The sequence below is a fragment of the Hoplias malabaricus genome, chromosome 9, assembly GCF_029633855.1.
Source record: "Hoplias malabaricus isolate fHopMal1 chromosome 9, fHopMal1.hap1, whole genome shotgun sequence".
Classification (NCBI taxonomy): Eukaryota; Metazoa; Chordata; class Actinopteri; order Characiformes; family Erythrinidae; genus Hoplias; species Hoplias malabaricus.
In genome coordinates, this window is record NC_089808.1 from 10,676,606 (window position 1) to 10,691,889 (window position 15,284).

General features: G+C 38.5%; 2 protein-coding genes across 3 annotated transcripts in view; one reads left to right on the forward strand and one right to left on the reverse strand.

The window, feature by feature from the left end:
* Positions 1–250: 250 nt before the first annotated feature.
* Positions 251–11,035, forward strand: c8a (complement component 8, alpha polypeptide). Of its 2 annotated transcripts, XM_066680960.1 has the most exons (11): positions 251–442; positions 1,482–1,593; positions 1,977–2,121; positions 3,310–3,457; positions 5,071–5,260; positions 6,713–6,895; positions 7,218–7,458; positions 8,556–8,687; positions 8,775–8,932; positions 9,606–9,831; positions 10,422–11,035. In XM_066680960.1, exons 1-11 carry the CDS (start codon positions 321–323, stop codon positions 10,568–10,570), a joined length of 1,806 nt encoding a protein of 601 aa, XP_066537057.1. In that variant the 5' UTR covers positions 251–320; the 3' UTR covers positions 10,571–11,035. The 2 variants fall into 2 exon arrangements, with proteins under 2 accessions (XP_066537057.1, XP_066537058.1); XM_066680961.1 differs by lacking the exons at positions 251–442; positions 1,482–1,593 and adding an exon at positions 1,728–1,843.
* Positions 11,036–11,174: 139 nt separating this feature from the next.
* c8b (complement component 8, beta polypeptide) overlaps positions 11,175–15,284 on the reverse strand; it is a 97,910-nt gene continuing 93,800 nt past the window's right edge. The window contains exons 21-25 of the mRNA XM_066681280.1: positions 14,355–14,483; positions 13,220–13,383; positions 12,843–12,996; positions 12,284–12,352; positions 11,175–11,338 (exon numbers count right to left, since the gene is read on the reverse strand). Of these exons, the coding sequence (XP_066537377.1) occupies positions 11,184–11,338; positions 12,284–12,352; positions 12,843–12,996; positions 13,220–13,383; positions 14,355–14,483 (671 nt within the window). The 3' untranslated portion in view covers positions 11,175–11,183. The remainder of the gene's footprint in view (positions 11,339–12,283; positions 12,353–12,842; positions 12,997–13,219; positions 13,384–14,354; positions 14,484–15,284) is intronic.

Here is a 15,284-nt window from a genome sequence, read left to right on the forward strand (position 1 = left end):
CGCTCCCGTGTGTACCGCCGTTAACAATGCCTTTACATATTAACGACTTAGTAACGCCTGGAGATTATATATATATATATTTATTAAAACGATATGTGAGCAATACGTTTGGCATAAAAAGGAACCAGAACCCCAGCTTTGGGAACATATCTGTGTTTCTAATAATACAACAGTTCAGGTATTTACCTGGAGGTGGAACATTATTGGAAACATAGTCTGAAACCCCTTTAAAAAAAACTATAATTAAACAATGTTTACTTAATGTCAATCATTTACCTTCACTAATATTGACAAGAGACTCTGAACCACATCTGGCTTTAATGCTTAGCTGGAAATCACCCGTTTCAGCTATGAGTGTGGTAAAGGCTTCTCTTGGGCCTTGGGTAATTTTGTCTCTGTTTTGTCTGAGCCAGTCCAGCGCCTCTTGGAACTCAGGAAACAGGTATATGTGGTATAGACATGTATTTCTGTTTAATTTGATCTTTTCTAGCCTCTTATCATTGTGTTGGAATACAGAGCAGCTTTGGAAGTAGCTTGTTTGCTAGCTGTTTTCTGTTTGGGACTGTTTCATCATTGTTTCTGATTTACTTTGAAGTATCATAGTCCAGTCTGAGCTGTGTGTATAATTAAGAGAGGTTTCCTCCTATATGTAAATGTAATTCAAAGATGAATGATATATTGTAGAGAAAGCTATTGACCAGTTTGTTTACTGTGGTTGTATAGTGATATATGCATCAAGAATATTGCCATTTTACTTACTCTAAAAACCAGCAATGAACATTCATGTTTTCCGAATTCCAAAATGCAATGTTGTTAATGATAAAATGGTAAAAAAATAATAATAATCTATAAGGAATATTTTGTTGAACAAAACCCATCATGGGCCTCTATGCCATGAAATTGTGAAATGTTATTTAAGTCAAAAATGTATCTCGAAACTTTGATAATATCTCAAAAATGTCTTACATGGAATTGTTCATTAAACGTTCTACTTGTATTTCCCACTTATATGGAACAAATACACCATTTGGCCAAAAGCTTGTGGACACAAGCTCATTAAAAATTTCTTCTGCGAATGTGCATGAAATGTGCACAAGCCTAAAAACAACTTGCTCAATGCCAAGCATCTACTAAATGGATATAAAGCCCCGTAGCATTGCACGCTGGAGCAGTGGAACTGCATTCCCTGGAGTAATAGTGCTCCGTCCAGTGTGTGTTTGGAGATGGTAATCTAAAACTAATCACCCAACATCAGTACCTGAATTTACTGATATTCTCATGATGGGATACTGCCAAGTCCTCATAGTTCTTAAAAAACAAAAACAAACAAAAAATAAAACACTTGTTATTGCAGCAAATGGGACAAACTCTCCATTCATACCCTCACAAACTATTGGCAATATATAGAAAATTTAAACACGGGTGCATTTTGAGCTTAGGCTATAATCCTGATGTTCACAGTGCTGTGTTTTTATGTGAAGGACTCGAGGCTTCTTCAGAAAAGCTCGACAGACTGACTCTCTTGCTCCTATTGACTGTAAACTGAAGGGCTGGTCACCATGGACACCATGCAACTCCTGCACAGAGAAGACGGTAACCAGCCTTCATTTTGTTTGGAATGTACTGTGGCCAGATGTATTTGATCATGTAGCATAAACCCCACTGAAAATACATGTGCAATTAGTAGTTCTACAGTTATAGACTGTAGTCCATCTGCATATTCTGGGTGAACCCCATCCCTGAGTAAAAGCCACAAATGTCAATTCGTTCTCCTATTTTGCCTGTCTTTGGTGTCAAAACATGTTGAAATGCTCTGGGAGTGATCTAAGCTGAAAGACTCAGGGTAAGACTAACATTTTATATTCAATGATCAAACAGTGCTGTGGAAATGATTATAGCTTAGTTAGATTATGAGTCTGAGTCAGAATAATACTGAGTATGTAAATATAGTCACTGATGTTTCTGTGTCATTACAGCTGCGGTTCCAGTATCTGGAGCGGCCCTCTCAGTTTGGAGGCACACAGTGTGTGCACAGTTTGTGGGACGAGAAACTGTGTCCAAAAGGGGGAGAGTGTGAACTTCCAGACGACTGTGGAGAAATGTTCACATGTCCTGAAACAGGCAATTCTGTTTTATGTTTGTCTCACACACACACACACAAACACACTGAGTTCAAAGTGGTGGCATTTCCATTATAGACCCTCTACTATCAAAAGCAGCATATGTTGTGTTTTGGATGCTAGGATGCTAATCAACTAGCAAAAACATGCCAGGTGACCAGCTAGACCAACACAGGTCCAGTATAAACCAACATATTCTAGATCATATTCAGATCAGCTTGGGTGGTTTCAAACTCCCTATTAAAGCAACACTGTACTGAATCAGATCTCTGGATTAGGAACACCTACCTTGTATAATGCTCCTACAGGAGCACTATGTAGTACTACAATTACAGACTGTAGTCCACCTGTTTCTCTGCAAACTTTCATAACCCCATTTCACCCTGCCCCTTAGTGGTCAGGACCACAACAGAGTAGGCATGATTTGGGTGGTAGATCATTCTCAAATGGACACTGATGTGGTGGTGGTGTTAGTGTCTGTTGTGCAGGTACAAGTGGATCAGACACAGCAGTGCTGCTCTCCTACAGCACAGTGTAATTCATTTTTACAACTCTGTATTTAACTCCAGGGAATAGAAAAGGGAATGAGGGTGGTTTTCTACCCTCCTTCAAAACTTACATAGTGTAGTTTCTGCAGTGCTGAGCCCAGAGGTGCAACAACTGAGGCTCTTTTTCCCAATTACAGCTCAGTGCAACATCACAATAATTTTGAAGCTGTAATTTTAATTTAAAAATACTACATAGAGTTGTTTTAATAACCTTGATTTCAAAACAACTTATTGTGAGGCTGTCAGAAATATGCAGATTAGCCAAAGTCTTTTGACATCGTACCTAATATGCTGTTGGTCCTAGATGTGCTATGAAAACAGCAGTAAGACTCAGACCAGACAGAGAGCCTTCAGTGCTTCATCTCATTTCAGTGAGACTTATGCCCCTAACACCTCGGCCTGGACACAACCCTGTCCTTTTAGGGCCAAATCTTCTGTCACTTAGTTCTTCACACCTGCACATTTTTCCCACATCCAACACAACAATTACCTATTACCTTATTCTGTGATACTTCCGTATATCCCAGACATTGACATGAAACGGCCTTGTTAGCAGCATCTCCGAGTGGTCTTAATATCTTGGGTCATTGATGTATAATGAACTTGTATGCATATGTAAATCTGTGTTGATTTGGTCATAGGACGATGCATCGGTCAACACCTTCGCTGCAACGGTGAGTGGGACTGTGGCTTCGGCAGCGATGAAGATGACTGTGAGCAAATTAAAAGCCGGGAAACCAAGTGTCTTGGTATGCTTCGTATCCCAGGAGCTGAGAAGGCCACACAAGGGTATATACATAGTGTTCACACAGTAAAATACACCCACACACATGCACAGTTGATACACCTCTGCTGAAAAGTTACTTAATATAATACTTGAAGTGAGGGTGGTGCAGCAGGTAGTGTCACAGTCACACTGCTCCAGGGACCTGGAGGTTGTGGGTTCAAGTCCTGCTCCAGGTGACTGTCTGTGAGGAGTTTAGTGTTTTCTCCTTGTGTCCGCATGGGTTTCCTCCGGTTTCCTCCCACGGTCCAAAACCACACGTTGGTAGGTGGATTGATGACTCAAAAGTGTCCATCTGTGTGAGTTAAAATGTGAGTGTACTTGTTGCCCTGTGAAAAACTGGCACCCCCTATAGGTTGTGTTCCTGCCTTACACCCACTGCGACCCTGAACTGGAAAAGTGGTTACAGACAATGATTTAACATTGAAATGAACTACATTGCTTTCAGCTGAATAGTCTAAATTGTAATGTTACTGTAATCTGCTTCAGCTACCTTAGACTAACATGCAGACATCTTAGGCACCGTCCACACAGATCTGTTGATTTTTAAAACTGAGATTTACCTCTCTCCTTGTTTGAAAATATCCCCTTCCAGATGAATACAAATAGCACCTCTTACAGAGAGGCATCAAAACACCAATGAGAGAAACCCAGAGGTTTAATCCCAACTCACTCCATACTCCCTATGTAGTGCACTATGCACGTTACTGAAATTACTGAACCTAAATCTTAATAGTGCATTATATATTTCTAATACAGCATCATTTTTATTTATTCAAATGTGGGAATCTGAAAACTAGTGCATGTACATTGTAGTTTAATGACTTATATACTTAAATATATAGGGAGTGGCACGCTTTCAGCCAGAGACAGGTACGCTGTGTGACATCAGCATTTCCGAAAACCTATGTTTATCTTCGTTCAAACAAGCGCAGTGACAACAGCGTTTTCAATAACCTCAGTTTTCAGTGACAGTGTGGACGGGACGCCAAAGCTCAGACTAAAACATCAGTTTTTAAAAATAAACAGATCCATGAGTACGGGGCCTTAGTCATGCACTGCATATTGTTTTGGAAAGGCCTTAAGCTTAAAATAAATAAACAAACATCCCAAAAATGGTTACTTGCCCAATGCTATAGAAGAAAGATCTTTGCTTCCTTAAAGAACCTATTTATGCACGGTTCCTGTAAATAAAATGTGTGAGTGTGAGTAATATTTAGCTTTAAAAAAAAACTGTACATAAGGTTCTAGAAAGAACACTCATTAACAGGCCCCATGATGTACATTGTGCTAAAAGAATGGACGTCGATTCAACTAGGACACTGGGCTCTGCGTGAAATGTGAGAACCCCTTCCTGCAAAAACAGTTGCACAAAGGCAGCTGCGCCACATAAAGCAAACGTTTTTTTTGTTTCAAATATCATCTTAATCTGTTGCAATGAAAATGACATTTAAACCCAATAAGTAGAAACACATTTGGTTTTAATGGATGCTGTGAAAAAGGGTTAAAGTTCCCAATATGAAGACTCTTTTACTGCAGTGCTCCAAAGTATAATTTCTACCACATTTTTAAGATGGATTGCACATGGATTAGTAACATTTGCAATGTATTTTTCCAGCTTTAATGCTCTGATGGACGAATTTGTAAACCCTGTTCTGGATCCTAAGTACTATGGAGGCATATGTGAGTACATCTACAATGGAGAATGGAGACAGCTCACTTATGACGCCTTCTGTGAAAACCTTCACTATAACGATGCAGAGAAATATTTCAGAAAGCCATACAACTTCCTCTCATACCGCCTACTGGTACGCTGTACACTAATCACCAATAAAACTAAATGTAGACAATTTAATGCTCAACCCTAATCAACCAAGACATGTTTTGTGCCTGACGCTGACTTCTTTAGAATTGCAGCTACTAAGCTACAATGACTTACAAGTAATAGAACTTCATCTTTTACAATCAAACTGCATACCTCTCTTTCAACTGTGTGGTGTTTAAATTGATATCATGTAGATATCACTGTACCATACTGTGCTCATACACTGTATGGTCAAAAATCTGTAGATAACTGCTTGTCCAACATCTCCTCTGAAGTTACATGTATGGTTTGTCCCTATTTGCTACACCTATAGCTTCTTTTGGGACAACATCAGACCAGATTTTGGAACGTTTCTGTAAGGATTTTATTATATACATATACCCACATAAACTTCCGTGAAATCAGGATCTTATGTTGAATGATTGATATCGAAAGAAGCATTATCTCTTAATAGAAAACAGTTCCAGTTGAGTGCTAGAGAGTTCTATGGAGAGTTTACAAGCTCTGTATTTTCAGCGGATGTGTCTTTTAAAGTAACTGAATTATAATCAACAAACATTTGGAAATATACACTGTAAAAAAAAAATCTGTAAAATGTACAATAAAAAACTGGCAGCTGTGGTTGCCAGAATTTCACCGTAAATTATACGGTCATGTTTTTGGCAATCATAAACTTTACATTTAAGAAGCCATGGTATTTATATAAAAATAACAAAGAAACATTGTTTTGCCATAAAATTAACATGTAAATTGCGTGACAAATGAGAGAATGGAGACTGAGATATAGCCGTATTTAGATGTATGCCAAACCGCATCCTATATTCTGCCCTTAAAAGGAGATTATTGTCGGAAGGACCAAAGAAATGTGCGGTATCTGGGTGCCACACTCCAGCACTCGGAACACAGGCTGATGGTGAACTTCCCTGACCAACACACATCTTGTCATAACATGCACAGAAACACAAACAACACACACACAAATACCCAAATTAATCACCCCAATGTAACCCAAAATAAAATGTCTCAAACACTTATTTTGCCCATAATGGTTTGTGCATTTAACTGTGAAATAATGTGTTTTAAAGTATAGAGATGTGAAAATGTGTATTTTGGCTGATAAAAGTATTTAAAGGTATTTCATTGTTACAGAAACTGTTTTCAACATTTTTAGAGTTTACAGTCGTTCAGTGTCATGGTTTTACAGTTTTCCACCGTAAAATTCACAGACATCTTTTACAGTTAAGAAAATAAGAGATTTTATGAGATGCTAGTTAATGAAGTATGAGATTTTTTCTATGAGGACCGGCTAACTCAAAAGGTCAAATCTAATAGTTCGAATCAATTAATATTTTTGTATGTTCTCAGCTATGATTTTATCCATAATAGCACACTCCCTCTTTTGTTTCATGACTTAATGAGTCGGTCTCCATTTCAGGCGCATTCCACCAGCGAAGGATCATCCGAATACTATAGTGATGCGGTGAGCCTGCTGAGAGCCAGGAAAACAGGAGATTACAGCAAGTCTGGCTTTTCAGTGGGATTCATGTATGTGGAACTAGGATTGTCTTCGAGCTTAGAGACAATGTTCCTCAAGAATATATCACAGTATGACAATAAGGTACAGTAAACATTACTTTACAGTTTACTCTTTGCCGTCTGACTGGCCCACAGTACAGGACTTGAAATATATCCCATGAAATCTAAAGCAAGTGTTGTTAGCAAGATCACACTGCTGTGAAGTGATCAAATTAATGTCTGGCATGTACTTATGTTCTCAAAACAGTTGACTTCATGGCCTGTGTTGTAAATTTTACTCATTACTGTGTCTTAAGGTTGGATGACTGGATGGAAAGTCACTTTATAAGAAAATATAGATATTTGAAACAGCTGAAATGTGGCCAGAGACTGGACTGGGATCTGTTTTGTCCTGTTTCCCGCAGGATGTGGGATTTGTGAGGTTGACATCGAGGGTGCAGACCGCCCACTTTAAACTGAGGAGCAAGGACCTGATGCTGGATGAGGACATGCTACAGTCTCTGATGGAGCTGCCGGAACATTACGACTTCGGCTCTTACTCCCGCTTCTTCAACGAATACGGCACACACTACATCACCGAAGGCATGATGGGAGGAGAGCTGGAGCATGTGCTGGTGGTCAACAAGGACATCATGCAAAAATCCCGTAATGACATCTACCTTTTTAGAGCTGCACCTGAACAGAACACTGTCTCAGGAAACTTACCTCACATATAAAATATTTTTGTCAATATCATGACATACCAAATGTTATTTACTTGACATCTTGAGAAAATTACATTTTTAAAATATTTAAATACTAGTAGGGCGTCACGGTGGCGCTGCAGGTAGTGTCGCTCTCACACAGCTCCATGGTCCTGGGGCTGTGGGTTCAAGCCCCTCTCCAGGTCTTTGAGGAGCTTGTTGTGTTCTCCCCATGTCTGTGTGGGTTTCCTCCGGTTGTCCAATTTTCTTCCCTCAGTCCAGAAACACAGGTTGGTAGGTCGAATGGCTACTCAAAAGTGTCCAAAGGTGTGAGAATGTGCGTGAATATGTGAGTGTGTGTAGCTCTGTGAAGGCCTGGTGCCCCCTCCAGAGTGCGTTCTCACCTTGCGCACAGTGAGTTCAGGTAGTCTCCAGACCCACCATGACCCTAAACTGAATAAGCAATTTACAGACAGTGAATGAAATACTAGTATTAGTTTGAGATCAGGCAAAATCAAAACAAGTTTTCCTGGGATTATTCTTACAATGTTTGTGGCCTTAACAATTAGTGTTTGTGGTTATGTTGGTAAACAGTAAAGAATCAAACAATATAATTGTTATGATATAATAAACAGTAATTATTTCAAAAGGAGATACACTTTGTTTTATCAAACCAAGTAGAGGAATGAAGCAAAATAGAAAACATAAAATTTGACCTGAATAAGAAAAAAATATCCAGATACAAATCCACCAAATATTTGTGCCCAAAAGCCTATATGCTATGGACTGGCTTTTCCACAGTACAGTAAACCTGTCTTTAATTGTAAGCACATATCCTATGCTGATAAACTATGTACCAGTACTGATACGATTACTATATCATTGTGCGTTCCTAATTAGCAAACACACAAAAAAATATTATATGAAAACTTATGTATTCATTGTTGTTGTATCCACCTCAATCACTGGTAACCCAACAAAGTGAAATGTTTCAAATTGTGATCAAAAAAAAAGTAATGCTAACTTTTCACTGTGTTCATTTTTCCCTTTTGCTCTAAGATATGGAAGGGGAACAAATAGGTCGTTGTTTTGGGATTTCTCTGGGTCTGAACATTCCCTTCTCTAATCAAGTTGAAGGCAAACTGGCAGTGAAGCATGAAAAATGCAATAAAGCTGGTCACTTCAGTGGAGGCATGTACCATGTTTTTGACGATTTACACACTGTTAACTTTTTTGTAAAGAGTGGAGTTATATCTTTGTGACTGTCCTTTTTGACAGACTCAGACTCAAAAAGTAGCTTGATTGAAGATGTGATTGGATATGTGAAAGGAGGCACCACTGGCCTCAGCGCAGCTCAGTTGGCAGTCCGTGATGCCAACACCTACCGAAAGTGGGGGAAGTCTCTCAAATACAGCCCAGCAGTTATTGAATATGAGGTACCTTCTTTTAGCTCTTTAAACTTAACTGCGTTTATTTTGTTTTCTTCACATTTAATCTCACTGGACAGATTTTCTAGTGTCTAAATATTAAAAGGAAAAAATGAAAATAATGTTGTTCATTCAAGTATGAACACGTCAAAGTATTAAATCCCTTGAAACTGTAGTGCAAACAGGCCTTAAGAAGGTTTGGGTGGAGAATAAGACATGGTGGGTGAGTTTGGTGCGGAAGAATCTGACTGGCCTCATCTCATCCTTTTGTCTTTACTGGAATTCTGGGATGCTACTGTGTGATGACTTCAACTGTGAAAAGAACTGTGCAAATAAATATGATTTGATTGAACTTGTCTGACCTCACAAATGCTCTTTTGAACGAATGGGCAAACTTTCCTCCACAGAAGCTCCAAAACCTTGTAGAAATACTTAATGAATATGGATTGGAAGGGATGCATTGAAAGCTCCTGTAGGTGTAATATGTGCAGGTTTCTCAAGACTTTTGTCTGTATAGTGTGTGTCCACAATGGGTACATCTTACGTTCGCTAAGTATAAGGGATATCTATAGAGACTGACAACAGAGACTGGTTAACAGTTTTGTAACTGACAATTTTATGAACATACTATTATATAATGATCATATCAAATGTGATGTAATTGTTTGCGTTGTGTGCTCAGGTTCTTCCAATTTATGAGTTGGTGCGGTCCAGTACTGTGGTGGATCATGTGGGGAGCAGGCTGGCTTTGCTGAAACAGGCATGGGAGGAGTATATGCAGCAGTTTAACCCCTGTCGCTGCGCTCCCTGCAGGAATAATGGTATCCCCACTCTCTCCAAAACATCCTGCAGCTGCATCTGCTCAGAGGGCTACAGCGGTCTTGCCTGTGAGAAGACCTTGAGGAAAGGTGAGCCCCATCCTGGATGTGTTTCTTTGTACGCAATCATTCTGGGTGTCTCTGGACCCTGAATAAGTGGTTACAGCAAGAAAAAAAACATTAATTTATTTAGGTCTTCTCTTACACCTGTAAAATGCCACTTGTTTTATTTTAAGCAGCTCTCTCTGTCCTGTGTGAGCCAGCGCTCTAGGCCCTGTAATGTGAGCCAAAGAACGGGGAGTTGTTTCGCCACAATGTTAAACAAACTCCCATTGTAATTTTAACTATTAGGAAAATACACTAGAAGTTGCTATTTCTGTTTTTAATTTTTTATTTAATCTGAAATTAGGCTGAAGTTCATTTATGCTTAATATTTTTACTTTCACCTTAAATATGCAACTGTACAATGTTCAATGCATAACTAGGCTGAAGTTAAGTGTATCTTTGACCTTTTTTTTTCCCCATAAATTTTCATTTTAACTTTATTTTAATAACTAATCTGTATCCTGATTTGGCTTCTTATTCCATTTATTACATTTGTATGATACAGGCTGAAACATAGATTTCAGTTTTTAAGAAGTGACAGAAGTTGAGCTTTGGCTAAGACTCTTCTTAAATAGGTCCTACGCATGGAAGCTGGAGCTGCTGGGGGTCCTGGACCCCCTGTCTTTCTGGGAGTAGAACCCGAAAACGAGAGTGCAACAACCCACCACCCAAAGATAATGGCTTCCCCTGCCAAGGAAGCTCTGTCCAGAGGAGAAGCTGTTGATGGAGCTGCTGTTCTACCACATGCTGAAGGGAAACGTCATTAAAGTCAAGTTGAAATCAGAATGGAACTTTATCTTATTGTTCATGTCCTGGTTCAGTTTCATGTCTTTATCATTTCAAAAACAAAATTCCTGCTTCTTCATAACCATTTAAGATAATGAATGCGTTAGAACCTCTGCTGAAAATCACATTGTCAAACTCAATAAAAGCATCAAGAGAAAATAAACACATCTTTTTCACATTTGTACTAGGTTTCATTTCACTTTATTTGTCAGAACGTATAGCAATGATTGTGCCTTGTCCAAATGGTCCACAATTTAGTTCTTTTCTTCCCTTCTGGTTTTGAACACTTTATTTTCTGAAAATGCTTTACAAATACAAAAAAAAAAAAAAAGAAAGACAAAAGGGTTCTCTGCCAATTGGCACATTTTATGTTTGGTCCTCAATAAAAATTGTGCTGAAAATATATTTCTGTATGCTCTTTGTAGCGAATGTTATCATATATTCATTAAGAAAATCAAAAACTATTACTTTGTCCAAGGTTGCTTTTGTGTATCATTTGACTGCATTCAAACATACATTCATTAAAAAGCAAACACCAGTATATTCAAAAGTTAAAAGCAGTCAGTTGTCTCCTCATGTATACCACGGCATGGGACTCCACCGTTCTGTGGTGCTGGATTAGTACACTGACGTGTCCGGCGCTTGGTTTGACCGTTGCACACTGACCACTCAGACCAGCAGCTCCAACTACCATCCACTGCCACGCCTACAACCAGAAACACATACAAACCAATTAGAAATTCCATACGAACCAATTAAATCCATTCTACAGTGTGAATCTTATGGTGAATGAATGAATGATAATCAGTGCAGAATACTTGGTCATATACATTTATATACAGTTCAACAAAAACCTTTCATTCGTGAATGAACCCAACACCAGAGATTTCAGCAGTAAGTGGACTGCCTGTAGACAACTGCTGTAGAGGCAAATGACTTCCAAACGGAAAATATATAATATGTTTAAACAAGCTTTAAAATCAGAATTGTTTAAGTTTTCACCTTAAAGTCAAAATGTCTTTAAGATTATGGAAAAGGCTGTCTCTCAGTTTTCAAACACTGGCTAAATTTTTCTAAACTACTTAAAGGTACGCTACGTAATATTATTACTTTAAAATTATAGTTTCAGAATCATTGTGATGTGCCACTAAGCTGTAATAGGAAGAACAGTGTATGTGCATTGCCATTTTGGGCTCAGCACTGCGGAAACTGCAATACGTAACTTTTGGTGGAGGGTAGGAAACTACTCCCGCCTTCTCCCCCTCCCCCACTGATTTCAGTACAGTGCTCTAAAAATTAATTACCCTAGAGGGAGCCAGAGAAGCCAAAAACACAAATCTTGCCTAGTGTTTCTTTAAATGAGTACTAAGTGTTGAAGTGCACTTATTCTGTACCTAAATCTTTATCTTCTTTTTAGGTGAGAACACATAGGGATTGTTTTTTTTATTATTATTACACTTAAGATGTTTTAATTCTCTATTTATTCTTCATAGGTGTCAGTACTAGCCTTGCTCTAGCAATGTCTTAGCTCAAGGATAATTTGGAGTCTTAACCTATTTGTACTAGCTGTCCAAACCTCACTAGAAAGTCAAATATATTACAGGCTTTTACTAGCAAGATAGTATGTATTTACAGAGTGGTTAAGACTGACTTGTTTTCAGTGTTGTTTCACAGCTCAGACCTCGAGTGCCAGCAGGACAAATACACTCACACCTTTTACCTGAAAATCACACATAAAACATACATAATCACACGTATTAACCTCAGTGCTGCTCATGACCATCCTGCTCTGAAATTCTGGATCTAAGCCAAATTCTCACTGACAGAAATAAATGGGATTTATAAATTCCAGTAAACAAAATGGTCCCAAACCCAAGATGTTTTGTCCTATGTTTATTTCTTCCGATTGTCACAGGTTCTTCTGAATTGCCAGGTTGTTTGTTAGTCAAAATATGTACATAGTGTCAAAATCTTGGCATTGAAGACAATATTTTGCACTTAATGAGTTAGTGTTCCTTTATAAACTTTTTAAGTTAAACAATGAACTACACCTTGATATCAGAGATTTTCAAAGAGGCTATTCATTTCTGTCATAAAGAAATCCAGCATAGACCTAGAAGTCCTAATACGGGCATATGCTACGACCACGGAGGTGTGACATGACTTGTCTATTTCTGTATGGGCAGTGTAGCTGGACTTTATAGTCTGACCTTTGAGGACAGCCACTCCATTGTTAAGGCACGGAGTGCAGCGACAAGAACTGCTCTCACTCAGATACTCTGCCAGAGCACGCCGTAGGTTCTTCTTTAGCATGTTAGCTGAGGTGAAGTCTCGCAGAGTCACCAGCTCATACAGTGGAGATAACTGAGACATAACAAAGACAAAAACACTCATTTAAAATCACACAGTAGGGGAAGGAAATCTCTCCATTTTCTTAATCTACTCATACCATCACAACACACACTAAAACACCACCCCCACGTCACTGTAGCAATGAGAATGATACACTGTGGTGGTCCTGTGGTGGTCTTGAACATATTAAGATGATTACATTTATGTTTATCATACATTTTCTGGTGGTTCTGACCTTGGTGCGGATAAAGTCAGGATTGTAGTGAACAGCGTCCCCCCACAGCTGCATGATGTCAGGAGTGGGGAATTCTTTTGCGGCCAAGCGAGAAACTGTCTCACTGTCACCACCTCTCACAACAGCAACATATTCCGTCACAACTGAGGACTGAGTTTCGGAGTCTACAGAGTGCAGTAGAGGTACAGTGGAACGTTAGGTGTATGTATTTTATTCATAAGAACAAATAACAGAGACAAAGTGATAGCACCACCACTATGAAATGTTTATGATAGCTAGCAGCTAGCATATTTAAATCAAAGTTCTTAGCTTTTTGGATAGTAAATACTGTTATCTTCTGATGCTCCTGGAACTAACACACTTAATTCACTCACACCCGCAGCCACAAAAATTGTATTGGCACAATTCTGGCAGAAAAACAGTTATCTTTTAAATCTTAAATATTAAATTTTAGCTCATTGGCTTTTAACCATAATTATGATAAAAGACTTTAACTCTGGGTACATTTGTGAAAATGATTTCTCCTCTTGTTTTGAAACACAAGCATTTTTTAACTTAGTTCAAATTCGTTAACGATATGGCTTCAGTAGCACTCCCTGCAGGAGAAATTTCAGACTACTAAACATGCTTTAAATGAGTTATAAAACCAGGTCAGTGTGCTTTCATGTTTAGAAATCAAGGTATTTTCTGTCACTGTTTACATCCCAAATGGCTTGATTTTAATCTAAGGACAACATTAGGGTGACCAAACGTCCTCTTTTACCCGGACATGTCCTCTTTTTTAGACTTAAAAAAATGTCCAGGTGGAATTTCACAAACGTCCGGGAATTTGTTTTTCTAGAGTTTACATAGAACTTCTAGAAGTTTCGTTCACAAACTAGTCCCGCCCTCCCGTACTCCGATTGGTTCGCTTGAGTGAGAAGGGGGAGTGGTGAAGTAGACTAAAATCTTCTGATTGGACGGTCTGACTGTAGAGCTACCGTTATTGGTCGATAACCTTCTGTGTAAACATTTAATTGGTCAGTCTCCATGTCAGTATTCGTCCATTGACCTCCTTAGGTTACCTAGTGAATTTCTCTATGTCTGCATTGATCCCCATTACGTATGCAGTGTAACATGTTTTTAGATGCCTTACCTCCAAACTCTTTGAGCAGGGATGAGCAGCCTTCCGCAGACATCCCTGCAGATACCTGGATTCCTTTATAATTCAGGCCAAATTTAAACCCAACCGCAAAACAATTCATAACATCATCCAGACTGTAACCTGCACAAGCACAGAACATGGACATCTTTGACATTGTTCACAATCCAGATCTTTCACACTATAGGCAAATATAATAATAATAATAATAATAATAATAATAATAATAATAATAATAATAATCAATTTACAGTACTGTGAAATAGGGAATGACCACCTTTACTTTTAAATGTATATACTTTCCAGTAAATTATGTAATTTTCTAAGAGATATCAGATCATCAACTTGCATCAGGAAAAGGAACGTGCAACAATAACCGTAGAAAAATGATGTTAATATAATGTCACTGTCCAGTGAAAAACACAGAGAAGGAAAAATAACTTCTTAACTTTAAATGAAAGTCAATGTAATTTCTTTTATTCATCTCTAGTGGTCCATATATCACAAATTTGTTACACAATGTGAAGGACACATGCTGTGTTCAAATGATGTAATACACTGAAAATTGACAACAACGGAGATACATGTTTTTGATTGGACAGTGATGACATAGAAAACAGGAAGCCACAGCAACCATGCCATACATGGGGACCACCAACATTCTGAGAGACAACTCAATACTGTTGCACTCAAAGAATGTGCAGCTGTCAAAAAGCTTTTACGGAGAAAAGAGAGAGAGAGAATATAAAAAGAATATTTGCATATCAAACAAAGAAGCTGCTTGTGTTCTCAGTATAAACGAAGGACTGCCCCTGAGACAAGATTTCAATATCACAGACAAAATTAGTATGTGACATGAGCTGTCATGACATCAAACATTGTATCTGTCAAGACAATTGCCATGACGGTGTTACTAAACAAAAC